The sequence below is a fragment of the Rhinopithecus bieti genome, unplaced genomic scaffold (assembly GCF_001698545.2).
Source record: "Rhinopithecus bieti isolate Rb0 unplaced genomic scaffold, ASM169854v2 scaffold_662, whole genome shotgun sequence".
Taxonomy (NCBI): Eukaryota; Metazoa; Chordata; class Mammalia; order Primates; family Cercopithecidae; genus Rhinopithecus; species Rhinopithecus bieti.
In genome coordinates, this window is record NW_016803231.1 from 638153 (window position 1) to 665153 (window position 27001).

General features: G+C 39.3%; 1 protein-coding gene across 2 annotated transcripts in view; it reads right to left on the reverse strand.

The window, feature by feature from the left end:
• Positions 1–27001, reverse strand: part of PEAK1 (pseudopodium enriched atypical kinase 1) — a 296791-nt gene that overhangs the window by 42353 nt on the left and 227437 nt on the right. For both annotated transcript variants that reach the window (XM_017870420.1, XM_017870410.1), the window contains 2 exons: positions 21590–24828; positions 2588–2781 (listed from right to left, as the gene is read on the reverse strand). In XM_017870420.1, the coding sequence (XP_017725909.1) occupies positions 2588–2781; positions 21590–24714 (3319 nt within the window). In that variant the 5' untranslated portion in view covers positions 24715–24828. The remainder of the gene's footprint in view (positions 1–2587; positions 2782–21589; positions 24829–27001) is intronic.

The window sequence follows — 27001 nt, forward strand, 5'->3', positions numbered from 1 at the left end:
TTTTTTTTAAGACAGTGTCTCCCTTTGTCACCCAGGTTGCAAAGTAGTGGAGCAATCTCAGCTCACTGTGTCCTTGACCTCCTGGGCTCAAGAGATAATCCCAACTCAGCCTCCCAAGTAGCTGGGACCACAGGTACGTGCCTCCACACTTGGCTAATTTTTGTATTTTTTGTAGAGATGGGGTTTTGCCATGTTGCCTAGGCTAGTCTTGAATTCCTGAGCTCAAGTGATCTGCCCACCTTGGCTTCCCGAAGTGCTGAGATTACAGGTGTGAGCCACTGTGCCTGGCAGCATCACATACTTTTAAAAGGAAGGCAACAGGTAGAGAGAAAGCTATCTTTCTGATAGGGCATCTATAACCATTTTAAGTTTTTGAATGCAAAGTGATGACAATTTTTTTTTTAAGTCTTAAATTTTATGTCTGAAAGTAGATGACTTCTTTAAAAAAATGGAAAACAGTAGGAGCCCTTCAGTATTTTACAAGAATTTCGTGATTAAGGGCATTAAAGTCTAGTGGCTAAGATGGACTGGATACCAGCTGGTTCAACTCCTACTGGTTCTGCGACTTTGGGCAAGGCACTCTGCCTCACTTTCTTCATCTGAAAAATGGGGATAATAATTCTTAGGATGGTTGTGAGGATTGAATGAGCTAATATATATAAGGCACTTAGAATGTTCACAGAGGCAATGCTTTATTTTTTTTCTACCAGTCTTCATAACTGAGAAGATGATGAAATAAAATAATTTTAACTAATGTCAGCTAATAAAATTTATAGAGATGCCATCAAATATGGTACAACTAGTAAAATTAAATATTTTACTGAGGCTATCATGAAAGAAATTTTGGTTTAGTAAGAATGTCTAGAAGATATTATAATTTCTGATATGTTATGTTGTCTGAGGGTATACAGTAAGTAAACAGTAAATTTTCATTTTATAATATGACTCACAAAATATCAAATAATGGGAAAAGTCCAATAAGCTATTTGATGATAAAATCTGTTCCAACTTGTAAACAGTATCCAAGATAGCAGTTTGGGTAAACTATAGTATGTTTCCCCTACTCTCAAATCACAGAAAGCTTCTGGAACTTAAAACGGAAGTCTTTTTCTTACAAAATGTATTTTCAACTGCATGTGGGTTGTTATGATTGAGTTTCCCAAAAAGAGATATTAAAGTATTATCGCCCACAGTGTTACCATAATCTTCTGGCCTTCTTAGGGACTCCTTTATTTCCAAATATACTAGCTAGTGTTAGAATTATTTTCCTTACAATAATCTGACAAAGGAAAATGACAAAGAAGAAAGGAGATGAGAAACGAGGTAAAAAATACTTCAATGATACATGCCACTGGTTTCCAAACAGTCTAAGGATTGGTCAGTGGTTCGTATGAATCTTGCTAGTGCTCTGCATATAGTAGTCGAGGCTACTCACCTCTCTCCTGACTTCATGGAAGAAGAGCACTGAGAAATCCTTATTCTGCCTCAGGCTTTGCTTTTCAGAAGGAAGGAAACTGTGTGGCACTCAAGGGAGACAGGTAAGAAGTCACTGAGCATTCAAGGAAGAAGAGTGAAGATGATCAGAGAATTGAAGAATCTTTGCATTGGCCGGTGCCTCTGAAGTAATTTAGCTCAACCCTCTTTGCAGTGCATCATCCTCCTCACAACACCTCTGAGAGATGGTCCATCAGCCTCTGCCTAAATAACTCCAATGACAGGGATCTTTACTTTCTTGAGTCTGCTTGATCCAAGTCAGAAATCTGGGATACATTATAGACTCTTCACATTATCCAATCTTGTGTATTTTTCCTCTTAAATAGCTCTCAAATCTGTCTGCTGTCCCCCCTCCCACTATTTTAGTTGAGGCCTCCCTTTCTCATTCCTTTGTGTGGTCCTGCAAGAGTATCTAACTACCAAATTTCCTGCTACCAAATAATCCGCATTCGCATGGCAGCCTGCAGGGTGGATATTTTAAAAAACAAATCTAATTGTGTTATTCCTCTGCTTAAAAACCTTTGATGGCTCACTATCACAAATAGCAAAAAGTCTAAGGTTTTAGCCTGAAATGCATGATACTGGCTAACTCTCCACTTCACATTTCAGCAACACTAAATGTTTGTGGTGCCTACATGCATCTCCGTGATTTTGCTCACATTGTTGCCTCCGATTGGAATATTCTTTCTTCCCTTTGTCAACTAGTTAAATCAGTTCAGGAATTATCTCCAGAAAGGTATCTTTTGACACCCTCCTCTGTGTAGTATTAAAAATGTACCATGTATATCTCTGTCACAGTATTTATATTACACTGAAATAATTAACAAGTTCACTTCTTTCCCCCCAGGTGAGTCCCTCAAAACAGAGTGTTAATAACCCTTAGCACTTGGCACACAGCTCATGGTTGCAGGTGTTTAATACATGCCTAGTAAACACCAGAACTTTTTTCTGATGTGACTTAAAATTTATAACTCCAATGGTCTAACTTCTGCTTCATGGAGCAATAAAAACCATCTCTCCAAGAAAACAGAACAGTTGGCTAGTACATAAAAAGGTCAAGTTTAAATACTCCTTATTGGACATTTGCACTTACCTAAGTTGCTGTATGTTGCACTACAAGGGTTCGGGTCCATAGGATCTGAAACGTCTTCTTTTCCATCTTCCGTTTCCAGTTCAGGTAGGGACAATGCTGTTGTGACTGAAGTGCAGCCCCCGCCATCTTGCTTCCCAACAACAGTTCTTGGATCCCGAGGAGAAAAATCCTCTGTTACTTCATGGGTCATGTGACTGAAACAAATCAGACCACTTGTCACACTGGTATTGAAAGATTCTACTAAAATTTAGATTTATGGAAGGCATATACTTCCCATAAATGTAAATAACTGGTCCTATAGTCACAGTAACAAGTCATAAGCCCCAATACACTTGTCTGAACATAAGGCAGTACTTCATCTAGGCAGATACTTCTATTTACCTTGATTCATACATATTGAGAACCCAATTTGATAGAGCAGGTATGGTAGTCTGCAAGGGAGCTTGAGAATAACAGTCAAGGAGTGAAACATTTTATTTAGGTGGGAGGTGGTGATGGTGGTGGTAGAAGGAGCTGACTGTTTAACTGGTTAAAGACAAATATACTCAAGTATTTAGTAAAGTATTTACCATACTTACTAATTATAGTACTCTAATACTATGGTAAATATCAAATACTTTACTACATAGTTTTAATTTATATATAGTAAGTGTGTAATAAATCAGGATCAGGAATAAAGTTGAGATTAAACTATCTATATAAGGAAGTTAAGCCATTATTTAGTAGGTACACTGAGGTCTTGTTGCCAAGAGAACGGAAGCATCAACCTTTGCCTGTCTGCGTGCAGCAGGGAAGGCAAATGGAAAAGAAAGTTCGCAGTCTAGTTAATCTCATTTATTAAAATGAATCTGAAGCATCCTCCTGGCCACATACCAGTATATGACCAATCTTGTTTTACTATTGCCTGCTCATATGCTCATAGCTACTTCTTCCCATCTTCCCCACTCCCCAGTCTGCTTGAAATGTGTCAATTCTGTTGCTGGTGGAGAAAACTGGCCTAGTTAGAAAATCTCAATGGACCTGTCAATTAAATGAATTCATGCATCTTTAAAGTTTGCTGGGCCCACTGAAAAGTATTCCTAGATTATCACACATTCATTAGCTATTTTTCCTGGTTTCTTTATGAAAAAAAGAAAGAAGGAAAGGAAACATATATGATTACAGGTTATTTGTGGATTTTCAATTGGCAGTGAGTCATGGTGACATTTACTAGTTTCTTTAAAAGAGGTACTTTGTTTGATATGTGCCATCAGAACATATATCGCCTGTGGATTTAAGGGAGTAGATCTAAAGGCAAAGGAGTACCCTCTTATCAATTTTTCATTATGGAAATTATGCATGTGCCTGGACAGAAAAATAAGCCTTGATGTCAGCTGGATATACAACTTCAAAAATATCCTTTCAAAGCTGACAGAGCCAGAGGTCTCTCTATACTGGGAATAAGCAATGAGCTGGAAGTTCCATTAAGGGACCTGGCTCTTGGGGACAGTGGTGAGGTTGGAAGGAATCACTTTTCTAGCAGTCAAGAGAGTAGTATATATAAAGGAGGCCTCACACAGTAAAGCATACTGCCTCTTCTCAATGGGCTGCCCACGGTCATTAACCCAAAAGAGGGGTTCCACACAAAGCTGGTTTCTCATAATATGGAGCACCATAAAATCAAGGTAACGTGGGGGCTCTATCTCCATGCATTAGCGAAGACAAAACAAAGTGACACTTCCAAGACATTCAGGCACCACTTTATGTCAAGAGTGTATATTACTCAGTAGTTATCAACATGTTTCAAGGAAGGGAAAATGTTTTCTGGCAAAAGTTAATAGAAACCATTTCTAGTTTCAAAGCAATAAATATAAAGTCCCTTAAAAATATCAGCCCCCTGGCCAGGTTCGGTAGCTCACACCTGTAATCCCAGCACTTTGGGAGGCTGAGGTGAGCAGATCACAAGGTCAAGAGATCGAGACCATCCTGGCCAACATGGTAGCCCTGTCTCTGCTGAAAACACAAAAATTAGCTGGGCATGGTGGTGCATGCTTGTAGTTCCAGCTACTCGGGTGGCTGAGGCAGGAGAATCGCTTGAACCCGGGAGGTGGAGGTTGCAGTGAGCTGAGATCGCGCCACTGTACTCCAGCCTAGCAATAGAGTAAGACTCTGTCTCAAAACACAATCAGCCAGCCGGGCGAGATGGTGGGCGCCTGTAGTCCCAGCTACTCGGGAGGCTGAGGCAGGAGAATGGCGTGAACCTAGGGAGGCAGAGCTTGCAGTGAGCTGAGATCCGGCCACTGCACTCCAGCCCGGGTGACAGAGCGAGACTCCGTCTCAAAAAAAAAAAAAAAAAAAAAAAAAAAAACACACACACACACAATCAGCCAACATGCTTGAAAGAAAAAAAAATGTTAAAGCTCCAGACAGTTCTTGTTCTAAAGTCAGCTTTAGAGGTTTCCTCAATAGCTGTTTCTTGGCTCCTAATCTCTTCAGACTTACTCTTGCCTTTTTTCTGTCTCCATCTCCTGGTTATTACTAAAAGAAAGTGTTCCTTTCCATTTGTCAAAAAGGGTTGGTGAAGGATTCAGAACCCATGATTCCACCCTCACTTGCCTGTTTTCATCCTAGGCAATGGGCTACTAACAACAAAGCTCAGTTATAGTGAAAACCACAGAAAGAGCTGCTGCTATTAACCTATGAGGAACTCCCTAGGCCTGCTGCACATGTGTACATATAACACAGCTCTGTACTCTGAAGGGCTTCACAAAATAAAAAATGAATACTTAAAAGCAAGAAATATTAGAAAACTCACCCACTGTGCTCACTAACACAATTCCCCATTAAATGAAATTTTCACAGGGTCTTCTCAAGTCTGTTAATCATGCTCTGAAACTCAGATAAACCAAAGATTCCACTGAGTTCTGGAGAGCTACAAGTTAGGCAAATCATGACAAAAGGCTTGAATTCTGTTCCCTAGTATCACTCACTGCACCTTGACCCTTACCTTACTGGTTTGGTCTGGGAAATGTGCCAAATTACCTTTGGGGAACCAAGCAAAGTGAAAGCCAGTTTTATTAACTCTTTCCAAACTAAGGCAGCACAGCCTATATTCCAGATAAAGGTTGGTTTTCATGAGCACATTTTAAATAAGTGCACTGGTATTAATTAAATCACCAATTAAAGTAATTGTCAACTCTAAAGAACTATGCAAATAGAGTTGATAAAAGTAAAATCACATGGATTTGCAAATGGATGCTAAAATGTTTAATCTGCATTTACAGTGACTGCAGTCTCTAAAAGGAGTAAGAATATTAAAAATGCATCAATGAGATGTCATGTCTTAATGCTTGAAGGAAGAATAGCTCTTTGTATGATTAAAATGATAAAAGAGGCCAGGAGCGGTGGCTCACGCCTGTAATCCCAGCACTCTGGGAGGCCAAGTGGATTACGAGGTCAGGAGTTCAACACCAGCCTGGCCAAGATAGTGAAACCCCATCTCTACTAAAAATACAAAAATTAGCTGGATGTGGTGGCAGGTGCCTATAACTCCAGCTACTCAGGAGGCTGAGGCAGGAGAACTGCTTGAACTCGGGGGGCAGAGGTTGCAGTGAGCTGAGATTGGGTCACTGCACTCCAGCCTGGGTGACAGAGTGAGACTCCATCTCAAAAAAAAAAAAAAAAAAAAAAGATAAAAGAGAGACAGGGGAAAAGGGAGAGGTTCTCACAGTTCAAGGTTAGATATAATAACACAGTATGACTAAAAAATAAAATTGAGGCCGGGCGCGGTGGCTCAAGCCTGTAATCCCAGCACTTTGGGAGGGTGCCGAGGCGGGCCGGATCACGAGGTCAGGAGATCGGAGACCATCCTGTCTAACATGGTGAAACCCCGTCTCTCTAAAAATAGGCAAAAAACTAGCCGGGCCGAGGGTGGCCGGCGCCTGTTAGTCCCCAGCTAGCTCAGGAGGCTGAGGGGCAGGAGAATGGCGTAAACTCGGGAGGGCCGGAGCTTGCAGTGAGGCTGAGATCTGGCCAGCTGCGCTCCAGCCCTGGGCGACAGAGCGAGAGCTCCGTCTGCAAAAAAATAAATTAAATAAAATAGAATAAATAAATAAATAAAATAAATAAATAAATAAAATTGAGAAAAGTATCAGAGAAGGTTGATTCAGATCACTATATAAGCTAAACAACATAAACCGACAAATCATTCAGGAAGAAGAAAAAAGGAAAATCTCTGATTAATTTATCATATAGCGGCAGCATTAATATTAGTAAGGGGAATTTAAGGCTGGTGGCGGTGGCTCATGGCTGTAATCCCAGCAGCTTTGGGAGGGCCAGAGGCAGGTGGATGCACCTGAGGTCAGGAGTTTGAGACGCAGATTCTGGCAACGTGGTGAAACCCCTGTCTCTACTAAAAAATACAAAACTTAGGTGGGCCCGTGGTGCAGGCGCCTTATTGCGCCAGGTATGGGGAGGCTGAGGCAGCAGAATCACTTGAACCTGGAAGGTGGAGGTTGCAGTGAGCCAAGATTGTGCCACTACACTCCAGCCTGGCAACAGAGAGAGACTCCATCTCAAAAAAAAAAAAGGTATTTACCATTGTTATGTTCCATATTTGGACATAAAATCAGAAAACTCAAATACTAAAATGACACTTCACAAATATCAGCTTTATCTCCTAACAAAGTGTTTTACCACCAACATTTCATTGGGAGATGTTTAATGTGATGGAGAAAACAATAAAACGGGAATTCGAACCTGGGTGCTGTTTCCCTATTGCTTTGATTTTCTAAACTTGATGGCATCAGGAAAGAGTTAGTGGAAAAAATAAAAATTTCCCCCAGTTCATCCATGAGTCAGATGGTAAATTATTTAGAATGAAAATTACAAGAAATCTGTGAGAATTTCTTGTACACTATATGTTAGCACATGTCTTAAAATGGCAAATAATGACTAGTGTATCTAATTTTTTTCAGGTTAAGTACAATCTGATATTCATTACTATGAAACAGAACTGTTAAGTGACAAATGGCCCACTAAGAAGAAGTTATGGCTTTTATATTTCTTCTATTTTAATTTATGTTGAAACACCTCTATTTCTGTAATAACTATGGTGTTGATATCTAGGTCCGTGATCTTCAGGTTGGGTCAAACCTTGACTTGGCCTGCTCTTTGTCCTGAACCTTCAGCATTCCTTCTGCTTCCACAGACAGACAACATGGAAGACAACACATGTGTGACTATACTTTAAATTCTTCAACCAACTTTCCACTAATGACTGGTTTTTAATTGAGATTTGGGATGTCTGACCTGATACTTAAAAAACCGTGTCATAATCTCCACAAAGACAAATCATTTTCTGAACATGCAGAATTAATATAAGGTTTTCAAAGGAAACAGTTACATTGTTACAGATTTGTGTTATATAAACGAATCCCTTGGAAGGTTATATCTCATCAGTTGGCCATATTCATACATAATTCAAAGCTGCAGAAGCTGTCTCCTATGGGAAGCTCACTTGGTTTACCCAGGTGGTAGGGATTAATCATTACACCATCAAATGAAATGAAATAATCCTTTTTTTTTTTTTCTGGCAAATTCGTTCAAGACAGATTTTGTAAAATTCTGTTAAATGTCTGAATGTACTTTTAAAAGGCAAATAAAATTCCACATTAGAACAGGTTAAAGGCCTTTAAGTATCCAAGTATTTCCACAATTTCAGTTCAATCCTATCTTCATATTCAACCACCTTCATTCAGCTTCAGAAGGGGCAATAAAGACTTCTAGAGACCACCTGCCTCTTGGGGCAAATGTTATTCTGAGTTCCATTTGTTAGCTCTCTTCAGCAGGTACACATGTCTCTAGTTGCCCACGACAGCCAATAAGCAAATATGTGACTTTTAAAACCTCCTTTTACCCCTAAAAATCAGACTAAAGCACATTAGAAACAAAATGTCATGGTTTTGTTACTGGTTTCCAGAGCTGCTTATTTCTGGGGTTGCTGGGGATAACAGAACTCTGCAGATGTGAGATCTACATTAACACATGAAAAGGAGAGTTCAAAGTTATCAAATCCCACACCTGTAATCTATTGAAAGGGAGAAAAAACAAAACAAAACACTCCCATTTCTTTTTCTCTCTATCTCTAGGACCTCCTACGAATATGACATTTCTTAATCCTTAGTTTCCAGGTCATCAACTTGATTTTGCCACACTTTCCAAACATTGACATTCTCAGGTAGAAAAGTGTGTGTCCACTGATCACTATCTAGTGTCTCCAATTTTCTGCTAAGCCTTCTGTAGTCTTTAACTGAAAACATTGAACTTCTTATCCTGAACTGAGATTAACCTTTATCTGATATCTGATGAGTTCCTGCTAATATTTCTAACATAGTCTGGTCAAACAAAGGTAGCTCTTACTGGTGTGAATGAAGTAGCTAGGTCTCGAGATGGGGAAGACTGGCAGCCATGTGCAAGGTCTTGAATGAACTCTAATTTTCTGAAATTGCACAGATCCACTTTATTTTTTAAAACAGACTCAAATAGCAAATTAAAAGTGTCTTTAAGGCACAAGATTGCAAGACAACAAAGCATATAAAACACAGGCCTCTGTAAATCACTGTCACTTTCACAATACTAAGAAAAATTACAGTTTCAAAATCCTATGAAATACAAAATCAGAATGGCATCTGTGTAAATTAACAGAAAAGATCAATAAATTTTGGAAAACAGTAATAAAATACAGTTGCCATTCTCAATAACAATAACATTCTCAATAACAGAAGTAGCTCCGTAGCATCACCATTTTGGCCTTAACTCACTTCTAAAGAATGGGGTGAGATACTGATATGCATTTCCTGAGAAGGCAAGGTATTAGAAGAAAACACCCATAGCCGCCTCCAAGGGGACTAACCCAGGAAGGATGTGGAACAGCCTTTTTTTTTTTTTGAGACGCAGTCTTGCTCTTGTCGCCCAGGGTGGAGTGCAATGGTGTGATCTCAGCTCACCGCAACTTCCGCCTCCCGGGTTCAAGCGATTTTCCTACCTCCGTTTCCCAAGCAGCTGGGATGACAGGTGCCTGCCACGCCTGGCTAAGTTTTGTATTTTTAGTAGAGACGGGGTTTCACTGTGTTGGTCAGGCTGGTCTCGATATCCTGACCTCAGATGATCCACCTACCTCAGCCTCCCAAAGTGTCGGGATTACAGGTGTGAGCCACCACGCCTGGCTTTTTTTTTCTTGAGACAGCACTCTGTGGCCCAGGCTGGAGTGCAGTGGCACGATCTCAGCTCACTGCAACCTCCGCCTCCCGGGTTCAAGTGATTCTTCTGCCTCAGTCTCCCAAGTAGCTGGGAATACAGGTGCCTGCCACCATGCCTGGCTAATTATTTTGTATTTTTAGTAGAGATGGGGTTTCGCCATGTTGGCCAGGCTGATCTCAAACTCCTGATCTCAGGTAATCTGCCTGCCTCAGCCACCCAAAGTACTTGGATTACAGGAGAGAGTCATTGCACCTGATCCTTGGAACAGCCTTTCTGGGGCCCTGGACTTTCTTCCCGAATGCCCAGAAGCAATGGAGAAGCAAGTCGGTGCACCTTTTTTCACTTTCCTCTTAACTCCCTCCGCTTTTTGAGTCAGAGTAGGGAGATGCTGAGAAATGATTACATATACTTAACTCCAAAAAATGTTGCAGGCTGACTGAGGAAATGGATGTAAGGCAGGAATGGGACCTATAAGTACTCAGAACATACCTACTCAGCACCGCACAAGCTGTGCATTTTTCCACTTAATTCATGAAAACTATTCAGGAGGTAGACACAATTATTCTCATTTTACAGATGAGGAAACTGAGATTGAAAGAAGTTAGATCAATTGCCTAAAATTACACGGGTACTAAGGTGGTGGCAGAGTTGGGATCTGAATAGATACCATGCAACTCTAACATCCATGTTCCTTCCACCACACTGTTAAGATAAGGCAAGTTTGGCATACCGCAGAAACCCAGCAATACATACTTGATTGGGAAGATGAAGAAGTAAAACTGCTTCTACTTTTAGTTAGAAGAAAAAAACATAGCTTTTATTGAAAAGTAGGGTATTAATGATTACAGATGTATTTTACTTTTGAAAATCTTAAACAACCCCAAAAAATTAATAATATACATTTCTAAAAAAATTTCTTTAAATAGAAGCTGCTCTAGCTATAGAATGACTGTGTTTCTAGATATTTGGCTTCCCAATAATAATTGCTACCCCCACTATCTCTACATTTACCGAATGCTAGGCACTGTACTTAAATATCTTCAAACAATAACACTCTGAGTAAGGCTTATTAGTCCCATAACAGCAAATAATAATTGTGGCCAAAATTTACATAGTGCTTATTATGTGCCTGTTTTAAGCCATGCTTATCAGAAGTGGGGCTATTGACATTTTGGGCCAGGTGATTCTTTGTTGTGGAGGGCTATCCACATGGCAGGATTACAACAGCACTTCTTGCCTCTACCTGCTAAGGCTGGACATTGGAACTACCCTCTGCCTCCCAGCTGTGACAACCAAAAAAATCACCAGACATTGTCAAATGTGCCCGGGGGGAAATCCCATCCCCCTTTAAGTCTTCCAACAACCTACTAGGCAGGCTATTTTCTGTGTTTTATAAATGAAGAAATTATAGCCCAGAGAGATTAAGTTACTTGCTTCAGGTAACACAGCTAGTAACTAGTGGAGCTGAGATTCAAACCCTATAGCTTAGTTCTAGTGTTTGTCCTTTAAGCAGTTACATTATTTGCTTCTCAGTTTCTAGATGAGAAAACTGGTAAGCAGAGCTCAAGTAACTTGTCTAAGATGACACTAATATGTGATAAAAGCAGGATTCAAACCCAGGTCTGGGTGCCTTCAAAGTCTATGTTCTAAAATATTATGTCAATGGCTATCAAACTTTCATGTACCTAAGAATTACCTGGGGAGCTTGTTAAAATTGCAGATTCTCAGCTCTAATTAATCTTTAGGGATTAATTTAACAGCTTTGGGGCATGGCCCAGGGATCTGCATTTATATACTCCAGGTGATGCAGTTGGTCCCAGGAACACATTCTGAGAAACTATTTTTCACTGCCTTCCTCCTCCAGAAAGAACAGAAGAATAAGTACACAAGCAGTAAGGTATGAAAAGTGAGTAGAAAAATTTTAAGTAAAGGAGCCTCATTCTTCAGAAGTGATATAAGCAGGAAATGGGAAATAAAATAAATAGGCACAGATGAGAAATTCATAAAACACTACAAAAAAGCTGGGAGGGAATAACAATAATTTGGGACCATTCCTAACCTTCTGAGGTTTATTCTTAGTTTACTTCTCTGGGATTATATTACCTCCCAAAAGGAAAAGAAACAAAGCTGTCTTAAGACTACCCCATTCTGGTACATACAAACATAACCATACTGTATCATTCCATGATTACCATAAAGATATTTATCAGCTTTCTCTAAAACATGATTATTTAAAAATGTAACAATGAGGACTTCATGAACTCGTCTTAACTTTAGGAAAAATGTATCAGCAAATGTAGATGTGACTTTTATAAATGCTGATGGTCCAGAAGTTTCTTTACAGCAAAATAACATGTGATCAGGAGAGAAAGCAGCTATTTTCAGCTTCTGTTTTCAATTATTTTTCTTTATAAGAAGTAGAAGTTTGATCTTAAGACCAGTTTCGTCCTAAGCATGAAAAAACTTTGATAGGATTCTCTTAGTAAAAAGGAGAGGTAATGCAACATTTGTTTTCTTTTTCTTTTTTATTATACTTTAAGTTCTAGGGTACATGTGCATAACGTGCAGGTTTGTTACATATGTATACATGTGTCATGGAGGTTTGCTGCACCCATTAACTCATCATTTACATTAGGTATTTCTCCTAATGCTATCCCTCCCCCATTCCCCACCCCATGACAGGCCCCAGTGGGTTATGTTCCCCACCCTGTGTCCACCTGTTCTCATTGTTCAATTCCCACCTATGAGTGAGAACATGCGGTGTTTGGTTTTCTGTCCTTGCAATAGTTTGCTGAGAATAATGGTTTCCAGCTTCATCCATGCCTCTACAAAGGACATGAACTCAAGGGAGAGGTAATGCAAATTAAGATATAACTGGAGCATAAGCATTGAAACAACTGAAGCTTCTAACTGAATTTTCCAGAGAGAAGGACATGACATTTTACCACAGTCTAAGAAGTGTTGGGATTTTCATTTCCCACACCATACGTACACGCACATATGCACGAACGTGCACACACACACATACATATATTAACAGGCCTATATTGGTTACTATAGAGAGTACCAATCCTTTCCAGTATTTGGCTGGAATGGCTGTATGTCACTAGCACGCCTGACAACCACAGACAAATCTGATATCATGGCTTGGTCGAGGGGTAAGTGAACTTCTGTAAAAGGCCACATGGTAAGTATTTTAGGCTTCATGGGCCATATGGTCTCTACTGTAATTACTTAACCCTGTTGTAGCTTGAAAACAGCCATAGACAACATGTAAAAGATGAGTATGGCTATTTTCCAGTATAACTTCTTTTACAGAAACAGGTAACAAGTCGGATTTGGCCCATTGGCCACAGTTTGCCAACTCCTGGATTATTGAGGAATACAGTTTAGTCATGTAAGGTCTTTGAGAAGATCCAAAAGGACTTGGAAGGGTAAAGGAAGGTTGATACAGATGAATAGCGTTCCTAAGTGTGCAAAGGTATGTCAAATCCAGTCTGTCTGTCCAAACCAGAAGCTGGGGTTTGGACAGAATCCCAGCTGTGCTAGACATAGTTGGATTCCTGAGATGATTATGGAAGTCCTAAAGAAATGACTTACATAGTATCCCAGATGTACATGCCTGGGGTCTTTGCTAATCAGGAGCATGAAATTCAGGGGTGGTAGATTTAGAAAGGTTAGCTAAAGGCCATTCGGGCAGCAAATGATATCCTTAACTTTAGCTGGAGTGTTACTTTTATTTTCTTAATGTCTAGGTTAGATTTTTCTCATTAGAAAAAAACTGTTTGAATTACATTTTAGTTTATATTTTAGAGATGGTGAGAAGGCGGCCTTGCTGTGTTGCCCAGGCTGAACTTGAACTCCTGGGCTCAAGTGATCCTCCTGCCTTGGCCTCGAAGTAGCTGGAACTACAGATGCACATTACCATGCCTGGGTGAACTGAAAATTTACGCACATGTATGTGATTGGCAATAGATCTTGTCAACCAAGTATGAAAACAATTATTTACATAAGAGTGAGATTAAATGTCTAAACTGGGCAATTTGTGTTTGGAGGTATTCTTACATTCAGGAACATAATTTGGACACAGAATTTATGCCTGAAAACTAAATTAACATGCAAGTAACTATGGCCCATTGGCCATAGTTTTAATCAATAACCAAGTGTTATTGGTTAAATAACACTAAAATAACCATGATTTTAGTCACTAACCAAGTGTTTATCACCACAGCTTATTGAAAGAACCACTAAAAATGGTATTTGTCAAGAAGGAAATTGAACCCAGAAGGTAGAAGTAAAATGAAGAGGGTACTTGGCCGTTCTAAAGAGATTAGGTTACCAGAGGCAAGAGATTAGGCAGAGGGCTCAATCAGCAAATACACTAGTAAACAGGTTAGAGATGATGGTAGTTTGGACCAGGGTAGTAGAAGCAGAGATTGGAAGGAAGTAGATAATTTGGAATATATTTTGGAGGTTGAATCATCCAACATTTTGGATGTCGGGGGTAAAGGCAATAGAAGAATCAAAGATGACCCCTAGTTTTCTGGCTTGAGCAACTGAATGAATGGAGGGCCATTTACCAAGAAGGGAAGAGTTGTGATGGAACGGATTTGTAGGGGAAAATTAAGAGTTCTGTTTTGGATATGTTTCATTTGAAGTGGAGATATCAAGTGGAAAATTGCACATGATTCTTGGGGGAAGAGATCAGGGATGAAGATAGTAGGGTCATCAGAATATTTATAGTTTTAAAATTTTTGATATCTGATGATGTTTAGCCAGGGGTTAGCTACTAGGGTTTAAAGAACCCCTTTTTGGTACATGATTATAATGGAAAAAAAAGAGTTGCTTCAAGATAATAGGGGGAAGTGAATAGGGGCAGAGACGGAACAGGATTGGTTATAAATTGGTAACTGTTGAAGTGTGGTTTTATAGTAAATGGTGGTTTACTATACTAGTCTATCTACTTTTGTACATGTTTAACATTTTCAATCATAAAAAGTTTAAAATAAAATGAAAAAAAAAGAGAGGACCAATTTTAAGATAGTCCCAATTAAAAGGTAATCCAGTAGAACTGATTGCAAAGTCAGTTTTTAAACTTTTATAAACTATTATAAACAACACACTTAGAAGAAAAGGAAGCCAGAATAACTAGAGGTTCATGAATAAGAGGATAAGATTAAGCCCAAAATGTTAAGATTAAAAGGTAGGCAGATGCCACATATGTAGGACCTTCTTCAGTGTGGGGAGTTGGGGGATATAACTAGATTTATATTTAAGAAAGAGTAGGCGGCTGTTCTCAGAATAGATTTCAGGGGGCAAGATATTAAGCAAGGATGATATTAAATTCTCGTTCCCTAGACATAGTTTTGTAATGAGGTCAACTCCTATTGCTAGATATATGCTGATGTTTTACAGATACTATATATTTAGTACTCAAAATATGTCTATAAGGTAGGTATTATTATTCTTATTGTATAGGTAGGGAAACTTCAGCTCAGAGAGATTATGTCAAAAGTTACAACTACTCAGGGGTAAGTCAGAATTCAAATCTTTGACTCCAGTGCTGGCATTCTTCCCACTATGCAGTATTATCCCCCCACGTGATGGGGAACCAAAGACTTGCAGAGATGGTAGGTAGGTATCATTTTAAAAACGATAGCTGGGAAATTCCTAACTGGTCACAGACCTGATTAACTACCAAATTAGTTTCTTTTAATCCAAACTAGCCACATAGAAATGATGTGTGGGTATACATTCTTCAACTAAAATTTGACCCACTAGTATCTCATCTTCTAGCCTATTTTCAATATTACTGCCAGAAAATATTTTATTAAAAAAAAATGCTACTTTCCTGCTTAAAAACTGTTTCCTCTACAAAATCTACAAGATAAAAGCCAAACATCTCAACATATCATTTACAACCTGTCTCAGCACTTCTCAAACTTTTTGGTCTCAGGATTGTTTTGTACTCTTAAAAATTGAGAATCACATGGACTCTTATTTGTACAGGTCATATCAATTGACGTTTATATGAGAAATTGGAACTGAGAACATTTGAAAATAATTAATTCATTTTTTTAAAAAAAACTTTTTTTTGTGGCAACACGGATGGAACTGGAGGACATTATGCTAGGTGAAATAGTGCCAGGAACAAAAGTTAAACACCACATGTTCTCACTCATATGTGGAAGCTTCAAAAAAAGGAGATCTCATAGCAGTAAAAAGTAGAAGAGAACATATGAGAGGCTGGGAAGATGGGGGAAGAAAAGGATAGGCAGAGATTTGTCAAAGGACACAAAATTACAGCTATATGGGAGCAATAAGTTCTAGTGTTCTATGGCACTGTAGGATGACTATAGTGAACAGTCATGGATACGCTAATTACCCTTATCTGCTCACTTTACATTGTATGCACTGCAACATCACTACGTACACCATAATTATGTGCATTACGTATAATTTAAGTATTAAATAAACATTTTAAAATAAGGAAATAAATCCAGTAAATATTAACCTAAATAATATTTTCTCAAATCTTTTCAATATCTGGCTTAATAGAGGACAACTGAATTCCCTTATTTGCTTCTGCATTCAATCTGCTGTGATATGTTGCTTTGATTAGAGTATATGAAAAATATCTGGTCTCACCCAGATTCATAAGCGGAAAAAGGAGGAGTATTTTAATAGCTTTTTAGATAACGGTAGATATTCTTTGGTACCATACCAGAATTTGATAAGTGGTAGTTTCTTAAAGCTTAGTTGCAATGTGAAATCTGAAACCATATCAATAAACTTTCTGTACTCAGTTGCATTAAAAGCCATTGATCTATCTTGCAATTTGAATAGATTTTACTCATGTATAATTTTGTAATATGATGGATTGGGTTATTTGGAAATTACTGGTTTACTGAGTTAATGCAGATCCTCTAAATGTTGACATATTTCATTATATAATACTTTTAAAAGTTTGCAAATTCAACCACCAATCTCATCAGAAGAATGTTTAAGTATTAGGAAGCTGTTGAGGTCATGGTGGCAGATATAAGTTTTTAAAAATTCTCATTTCTGCTTGAAAACTTGGATTTTATATCACTGACAACAAATATAGTTACTTGTTTTCCCTGAAGTAATAGGTTTGTTATGTTCATTCTTAAGAAAATATCTGCCAAACACTCTCAGATTTGAATAACCACAGTTTGTCTGTCAGTTGTTCTTTCAAAGTGGTCCATGAAAGAGGGGGCTAGTTCAGCTTCACAACTCAAACTATTTCACAAGTACTTTTCTTTGAGAAAACCATCATACTTTGTTACACAGCAGAAGTATTCTATGTGTACTTCCCATTTAATTACGCAGAATTTTTAGGAAGACAGGTACTCCAGGGTTGAGATTTAATTTACTACATCACCAAGGGCATTCTTACAGGGTCTCACCCTGTCACCCAGGTTGTAGTGCAGTGGCGTGATTTACGGTTCACTGCAGTTCTTGACCTCCTGGGCTCAAGCGATCCTCCCACCTCAGCCTCCTGAGTACCTGGGATCACAGGCACACACCACTATGCCCAGCTAATTTTTAAAATTTTTAGTAGAGATAAGGTCTCTCACTAAGTTATCCAGACTGGTCTCCTGAGCTCAGGTGATCCTCCTACCTTGGCCTCCCCAAGTGCTAGGATTACAGGCATGAGCCACTGTGTCTGGCCCACCAAGGATAAAGTGAAACTCACTTAAAAACAACAACAACAACAACAACAACAAACCCTCTTAGTATAATATGGTGCCATGGCTTTGATTTATGCTAAGATGCAAGTAGTTTTAACCACTATTGTTTAAGCACCATCAGTGCAAATGTCAACACAATGAAAAAGACAAGTGTCTTTGTATTATTATAAAAATAGTAATGTTGGCATGATCACTGTTTGACCTTACACAGATCATACTTTAAGAACCAATGGACTATTTTTAAATTTTAATTTAAAAAATTTAAATTAACAAATAATAATTGTATATATTTATGGGGTACAATGTGATGTTCTGATATATGTATATGCTGTAGAAAGATCACTTAATAAAGTTACTAGCAAATCTATGACCTTACCTATTTATCTTTTTTTTGTGGTGAGAACATTTAAAATCTACTTTTTTAGCAATTTTGAAATATGTAATACGTCATTATTAACTATGGTCACCATGCTGTACAATAGATCTTTAAAACTTACTCTTCCTGTCTAACTGGAACTTTGTACCCTTGGCAAACATCTCTCCTTTCCCCATCAATCCCACCTCACTCCAAAGCCTCTGGTTACCATCGCTCTATTCTTTCCTTCTGAGTTTGAATGTTTTAGATACACTGGATTATTCAATATCCTTTTCTAGCCACATGTCCTGCTTCTGTTTGCCACCAACCTTACCTCTGTGACTTTGCATATATTGTTCCTTTGGCCTACAATGTCTTTCCCAACCAGCTGGCAAAATCCTATTTGTCTTTAAAGATCTGCTTTGGATTTTATTCCTGAGAAGTCTGCACTAAACTGATTTAATCACTCTGCACGTTGTTTTAGCATTTATCCATTGAGGGTAAAGGGCCTACTAACATTTTTAAGCACTCAATGTGTGCCAGACCCTGGGATAAGCTTTTTATATGTTTTCTAATGAAATTTTCAACTTACTTCTATGTGATAGATATCTTTATAGCCTTGTACACTGAAGGATCAGACAGACAGTTGAAGTCCAACCCAAGCCCATTATTTCAGGATAATGTTCCCCTCTATTTGTTCCAGGGCCTCATGGCAAATACATGGCACAGTTAAGGCACTCAATTTATATTTCCTAAACAGTTAAATAAATGGACTTAGTAACAATCTAATCCCATAATGAAGGGGTCTATAAAGTTCCTCATCTTTCATAGCCTGGGGTCTGGCCATTAGTACAGTATTTTTTCATTTTTCATTCTTCATTCCTTAGATACAGTTTAGACTTGAAATATTCATTTACTTATGGAAAAACTGTATTTTCATTTCTTTCAGCAGTGTGCTCCCAGCCATGGGATGGTAATTTAATGATCACACTGCCATCAAGCCTGAAACACAAATGTTGACATTTGATGGTAATGTTTTCCTTATCAAAGTTGCTCCAAGTAAACACCAATGATGTATTCAAGTAAATGAGGCAATATTGAAAAGTAAATGGTATATATTTTCAATATGCATATTCATGTTTTAAACTTTTCAAAAGTTAAAAAAAAAAAGCTATCGAATACCTCTTTTTCTACTTAGTCTGGGACATTATGAAATGTGAAAATTCCAATGTGCCTTAAAGAAAAGCTTAATATCTCAATCACTGCTTTACTCATACTATAGCATGTATCTTTAGAATGGTGGTGAGACCAGCAGTTCTAAGTGTGACCCAAGGACCAGCAGCATCAGCATCACCCAGGAACTTATTAGATGTGCAAATCATCAGGACCCACCCCAGACCCACTGAATCAAAAACTCCAGGGGTGGGGCTCAGCAATCTGTGTCTTAACAGCTCTCTAGATGATTGTGGAACATGGTTAAATTTAAGAACCAATGGGCAAATGAACTGTGTTATTTGGATTCATGGATGTTAACTACAAAAAATGGATAAATTTTGGAAGACCTGACTGGTGTTTGTATCACCTAATTGTGAAATAAAAGCTGTATAGTAAGGGGTCTGCCAAGCCCAGGGCCTGGGCTGCCCTCAAGACTGTATACCACGGCATGCAGCCAAAGGAGAGAGTCTCATTCCACAGAAAGAAGCCAAATCATTTCTTGACTGTGCCTTCTAAGATGTGGATAAATACCTACAGTGGTAATTAATCAGGAATGACGCCATGTAAGAACTGTCTACCATTCCCTCCTATGTAACTCCAACCATTTGCTGTTTAAACTGCCCATTTTCTAAATAAAACAGTCACCTGAAATACATGGTGCTTTTTCTTTTTGAGATGGAGTTTCACTCTTCTCGCCCAGGCTGGAGTGCAATGGTGTGATCTTAGCTCACTGCAACCTTCACCTCCCAGTTCAAGTGATTCTCTTGCCTCAGCCTCCCAAGTAGCTAGGATTACAGGGGCCTGCCACCACACCCAGCTAATTTTGTATTTTTAGTAGACATGGGTTTCACCATGTTGGCAAGGCTGGTCTTGAGCTCCTGATCTCAGGTGATCGCCCACCTTGGCCTCCCAAAGTGCTGGGATTACAGGTGTGAGCCACCACACCTGACCCTGAAATACATGTATTTTATTACTACTGGAGTACATTCTGTCATTGAACACCTCACCTTGGAATATAACATTCAACTACCAATGACAAGACTATTTTTTCTAGGACTATCATCCTAGTTGCTTTGCTACTACACGGATTTAAGGAAAACAGGGACTTGTTAGCATTTTGACAACAATTTGGAGGTATGTGAAAAGCTCATTTTAATAAAGAATGTATATAAAACTTCCTAGCATTTTGCTAGGAAAAGTAAAACCATTAAGTGTTCACTTCATTTTTTATTATACTTTTCTAAAGAAAAACAGGTAAATCTGCCCCATCCATCAGAATTTGCTACGTTTTGTCAGAAAGAAGGCCAGGCCAGATAGAGGTTTACTTTAAGTCAGGAGGGAGGACTCAGAATCAGATGAATGGAGTACTCAGGGCATATCCTTGTTTAAGAATAAAAAGGAGAGGAAGTATAGGGAAATCATCCTATTTGTCACAAACTTGGGATAAAGGTTCCTTGTTTTTATTAGCAGTTAATTCATTTTGTTTACAATATAAATAAGAAAACTTAGGCTTCCAAAACATATGTGTTTATGTGAATGATTACAAGTGAGAATATAACAATTTTGACCAATCTTGTGTTTGTTAAGAATGCAACATTGTAAGGAGGATACATGCTTTAGAATGAGACAGATTGAGGTTTGAATTCCAGCTCTGACAAGTACTAGCTTTGTGACTCTGTTCAATTGTTAACTTCCCAGGTTTTCAGTTTCCTCATCTGAAGAATATAGCAAATTTATAAGGATTTGAGATAAATATTAATATATACCTTGCACAGAACAGGTGATCAATAAATAGCTACTAAGGTGTTAAAGAAAATGAATGCCTAGAGAACTGATTTGGGTATGCAATCTGTCTAGCTGAACCAAGGATTATGCTACTGGGTCTCAGTCTCAATACTCAGCTTCTCCTATTTCACCTACATGCTAAATAACTATAAATTGCTTGCTTACCACCCTCCATTTTTTGCCACAACACTTGGAAGGAGGACAGAAAGAGACAGCAATAAAAAAAACAAACATTCCCTTAAAATAAGTAATGCATATAAAGATAACACGTTCATAAAAAACAAAAAAGAATTGCTGGAAGAGTTTTATTTCATTTACAGTGAGGGAAAGAACAGTATCACCATTTATTCATTTGATCCTGTTTCTTCCTCACACTACCATCACATTTCAAAACAACATTTTATCGCTATTAAGGTGTTACGGATTTGCTTTTCTATGTTAAAGTTCCTCTGCATTCACCAGAATGCAGTAGGCTACTTAAGCCAAAGATCCAGGGCTATAAACCTTGTTCAGTACAATAAGCTCACTTTAATACTATTCTAATCTTGGAATGCAGTTATAAAGATAGATGATGGCCACAGAGTGCTACTTACAAACAGAAATGGCTCTTATGCAATCTTAAAAGATATAAAAAACTTAGCACCTGAGAATGTGTTAAAAAATTCCCATGTTCTGCCAGTCTGTTTTACATACCTGAGAATCTTTTTAGGAATCTGTGATGGAGAAGAATGACTCCTCTTCTTCTTCTCCGAGTCCTGTAGTAATGCATTCTCTGCTCTACCCTTCTCCATGACTGCTGCCTGGTCTGCCCCAGCCTTGCTCTGATCCACACTGAGCTGGCCTTGAGCAGGGTCACACCTGTACATGAAGACAATGGCCGGTTTCTCACTGGACTCTGCTTTTGCCTCTGTGAACCAGTGATGGCGCTGAACTGGAGGAGGTGGCAGCATGTGAATGACGGTGCCATCCAGGCCCACCAGTTTCCCTTTCTCTCGCTCTTTCTCTTTGTCATCCTCCTCATCTGTTTTCCGACGGCGGAAGAAGCTTTTAAATGATATCCAGCGCTTAGGCTTTGCATCAGCTGCCCGCCTGCTGCCTTCAGAGTGCAAAACTGATTCAGCTTCTGTTGACCTGGTAGGGCTGGTTGGCTTGGTCCAGTTGGTGAAATGCCTCTGCAAAAGGTTACTTGCATGGTAAGGAGAGGAAGTAGAGCGTGGCGGGGGAAAGGGAGGTGGTGGCTCACTCTGGGGGCTAGTCACTAATTTGGAGGGAGAGGGGGTGACTGGTTTTATGGATGGGTCTTTCTGTACTTTGGTGGTAGGACTGTCTGTGGTCTGAGGTGCTTCAGCCTCACCACTAGGCTGAGATGTAAAGAGAGATTTCGGCCGGACTGGCGTACTCTTAGCAACATCAGCATCTGGAGGAATGGCATAAAGCTCTTCCACACTGCAAGCTTTAGGGCCAGATTGAGGTGTTTCTGGAGGAGACTGTGGGGGCTGGATTGAAGCCACGATCTGAGAAAGCACTGTGCTTGCTTTCTCTCTGGTGCTGCTGCCGCCCACCATCTGAGACTCCTGAGTGCCTTCTGTTTTGGCCACAGGCTCTTGAGTGGTTCTCTGGATCTTTGCTGGGGAGCTGTGGCTGGAACTATAGCTTCTCTGTGGTGAAGACTGACCTCTGTTGAGACAGTTGTTAAACTCTTGAACCTTCTGAGCCACTGAGCCCCTTTTACGCTCTGTGCTGTTTGAAAACCCTTTAGTTTGAAGACAGTCAGCGGTTTTGCTAGTGGTGTTGTCAGGCACTTTGCTTTCAGTTTCTATTTCTTCATAAGTATGGCTTATTACACTTGTGGTTTTTTCCTTCACTGAGAGTTCTCCACTTGTTCCCAGAAAACTTTTGTAGATAGCTAGATTGTCATATGCATTTGGATTGATAACAATGGGAACTTTGATAGCATTTTTGGAACTCCGAGCATAAGTTGGCTCATCATGAATGATAATTGGAAAAGGTGGCATACCAGCATTGTTATAACTATTAAATTTTATTTCAGACAAATTAGGTGACTTAACAGGGATGGTTTTGGAGGAAATGTTTGTAGCTGTGGGTGATGTAGGTGCTGATTTGTGACAGTTTTTTCTTGGAGGAACATTTGGTCCAGTTCCACTAGTAATTAGTTCCACTTTAGGTATCTTTTGTCGTGGACTGGTGCTAGAAGTCCATACTTCCTGGTATCGAATTGCACTGGATTTTTGGAAATGGGCACTTATTTGTCCTGGTGTCAATGAAGATGACGTAACTGGAGAGTTTGGAGTAGATGAGCTTTTTGTCTTAGGGCTGTTAACAGGGCCCTCGAGGTGCTCACTGGCCATGGCTGCTGACACATCCACAACAGTATATGGCTTGCACAATGGCTGTTCCAGATTCACAACTCGGTAGGGTTTTGCTTGCTCTTCTGTGGGGACAAGGTTTATGGTTACTGCTTGCCCAGCAACATCTGTAGAGGCTTTACTTTCTTCCTTCTCAGTTTGTACAGCAATCTTGCCATCCTTCTCTTCTAATCGGAGAGCAAGGACTGCTTTGTGGGTCTCTGGAACTTTTATTGAGCTTTTGGAAGCCTGTGATGAATCTTTATCCTGATTATTACTAGAGGGACTTTCATAATTGGGCTCAATTTCCTTCATGTCCTTAGAATCTCCTGGGTTACCAGGAGATATTCCCCCATTACAAATCTTCTGGGATAAACTACTGGCTGTCTCAGAACGTGATTCTTCTGTTAAAGAAGAATCTGGTGATGTGGAGTCAGATGACACCATGCTCTGAATGCTTCCTTGTCCATAAGAGACCACAGAATTTTCCTCGTAACCATTCAGGATTTCATCATAGCTGTCATCATAGTCCACAGCACAGATTCTCTGCAGAGACTTGTTTCGCAGGGGGATGGTATTCCATTTTTTGTCCACAAAGAATCGAACAGGAGACAAAGTGTTTGCTCTGAAGTTGGCAAAGCGAGGTTGCCCTCTCATGCGAATCTCCATGGCCAACAGCTCTTCATCACTCTCATCCCAACTCTCATGCTCCTCCTCCATGTTACTGAAAAGTGCATCCTCTTCACTCTCCTCGCCACTGGAAAACTCTGGGTAACAGAACCGGCCCCCTTCATTACTAATCACTTCCGTGCTCCCACTCAGAATAACATGCTTGCCCTGAGTATCCTTTATCCCACCTATCATGCAACTTGGTGGAAGCTTTCTTTCCAATGATCGTTTATAGCAATCATTTATTCTTCCCAAGAATGTTTCTCTGGAGTTTGTTGCATTTCCTCTTATCTGAGGGGCAGTATCCAAGCCTGCTATCTCCTTTAACACTTCAGTTAGTCCATTATTGTTATTTGACATCTTCTTCGCAGTATCATTATTGCCGTAAGGCTTAGGAACATGGCTAATTCCTTCGTCATCTTCATTATTATTGTTAAGTGGTTTCTGACTCAAGGCAGCTCTGTTTCGGTTCCACCCTATGATAACAGGTTTGTTCTCACAGTGTTCTTGGATGCCAAGCTCACCACATATATTTTGCCCATCTGCCACTATCATAGTGGGCTTCACAGCTATAGTGGGTTTTTTAGCCACAGGAGGCCGGAAATTTCCGGTGTTCCTGATGCGGTGGTTATTACTGTGATTGGCATTAGTTTTCACATTGCCATGGGTGATGGGTGCCTTCTCAGGGTCTGGGGGGAGCTGGTGCAAACTTTTAGGTTTAAAGCAATTCTTGCATTCACCAGGTTTCCAAACGTGTTCAGTAAAGGTGTTACAAGCAGACATTTTTAAAAATAGAACTTCACAGATAATGCTTTTCTTTCAGTGCATGACAAAACTTTCATCTGTTAGTTTTCACTTCCCCTATGTGTTACAGCAGCTCTTCTAAGAATGATCAATCTGTGGGGGGGGGTGGGAGAAAGAAGAAAAAAGTCTGAATGAAAAAGGCACTATGAGACTTACTATTATTAGTGACTTGAAAAAACTGACTCCACTCCTAAACTTTTCCTTAAATTAAAAGATTGAGAGCTAAACTAATTTGGGCACTTCATAATTTCCCTTTAGTCGATCAGCATATTGGAAAGTGAGCTTTTTAACCATAATTTTATGTACTCTTATCAATCCATACATAATCTTTAGCTTGATGTCTCTGTTGTAATGATTCTGTGAAATGAATCATTACATCCCTCCCAGAAATGCCTTTGATACCACTCCTTCTGTTATTCACCAATTTCTCTTAACACTTCCCAGGCCACTATAGGTTCCTCTTCTTCCACCTACCCTTGTACATTTTAGACATTTCACAGACTCCTCAAACTCAATGCATTGAAAATGAAGCCTCAGGGCTGGGTGCAGTGGCTCATGCCTGTAATCCCAGCATGTTGGGAGGCAGGCCAAAGTGGGAAGATCACTTGACCCTAGGAGTTCAAGACCAGCCTGGCTAACATGATAAAACCCCATCTCTAAAAAAAATATAAAAATTAGCTGGGTGTGGTAGCACACGCCTATAGTCCCAGATACTCAGGAAGCTGAGGCTGGAGGATTGTTTGAGCCTGGGAGGTAGAGGTTGCAGTGAGCAGATTGTGCCACAGTACTCCAGCCTGGGTGACAGAGTAAGACCTTGTCTCAAAAAAAAAAAAAAAGCTGAAAAGGAAAGCAGGGGCCAGATCATGCAAGGCCTTTTAGGCTTTTAAAGATTACAGAGTTTATCCTAAGAGCAGTGGGAAGCCACTGAAGGGTTTGAATAGGGGAAACAACATAATCCAATTTGCATTTTAAAAAGACAGCTCTGACCAAAACCCATGATATTCTTAGGTATGTAAGTCCAACAAAATATGTGTAAAATCTAGAATCTATATGAGCAAGACTACAAAACACTGATAGATGAAGGGAGGAAGAAGGGGGAAAGGTAAGCAAATTATAGCCCAGAGGCCAAATGTAGCTCATTCCTGTTTTCATATCCTGAGGTTAAGGATGCTTTTTACGTTTTTAAATGGTTGGAAACAAATCAAAAGGAGAATAATGTTTTGCAACAAGTGAAAATTACATGAAATTCTAAATACAGTACCCACAAATAAAGCTCCATTGGAACGCCGGTCACACTCATTTGTTTACATACTCATTTGCCTATGGTTGCTTCTGTGCTACAATGGAGAGATAAGTAGCTATGACATGTGTGACACACAGACTGTATGCTTCACTTTTGCTGCTTTGTGGCACTCTACAAATTGCAGGATTTTCACTGGTGCATCTATCAGCTGTGTGAAATGACATTTTTCAAAGATAATACATAAAATTATGAAATACATAAAATTTCATTACAGATATGCATTAATAGATGAACATTTGTAATCAATTTTGATGAGAGGAAGTACTAACTTTGAATCCCCATCCAGCAAAATGTTATCCTCCCCAAAATGGAATTTCATTCTTCTCACTAGTAAACCTCTGTTATAACACATTGTACCTAATTATATTTTGCATTTTATCAAAAAAATTTGCAGAAAAAAAAAATGATAAGAGAATGAAGACAAGCCCCAGAGTAGGAGAAATTCTGTGAAACATTCATATCTGACAAAGGACTTTGTATCTGGAATATATAAAGAACTTTCAAACTCAACGAAAAGAAAAACCCAATAAAAAACAGGTAAAAGATTTGAGCAGATACTTAACTGAATACATACGATTTTTGATCTTTTTTTTTTTTTTTTTTGAGACAGGATCTCGCTCTGTCACCCGGTCTGGTGTGCAGTAGTATGATCACAGCTCACTGCAGCCTCAACCTCCCTGGCTCAATCAGGCCTCTCACCTCAGCCTCTGGAGTAGCTGGGACTATGGGCACATGCCACTATGCCTGGCTAATTTTTCTATGTTTTTGTACAGATGGGGTTTCTCCATGTTGTCCAGGGTGGTCTCAAACTCCTAGGCTCAAGGGACCCACCTGCCTTGGCCTCCCCAAAGTGTTGTGATTACAGGCATGAGACACTGTGCCCCGCCAAAGATACATGGATTGCATTTAAACAATATAAATATTGTAAATATAATTTACAATATTTTTTAAATATTTTAAAAT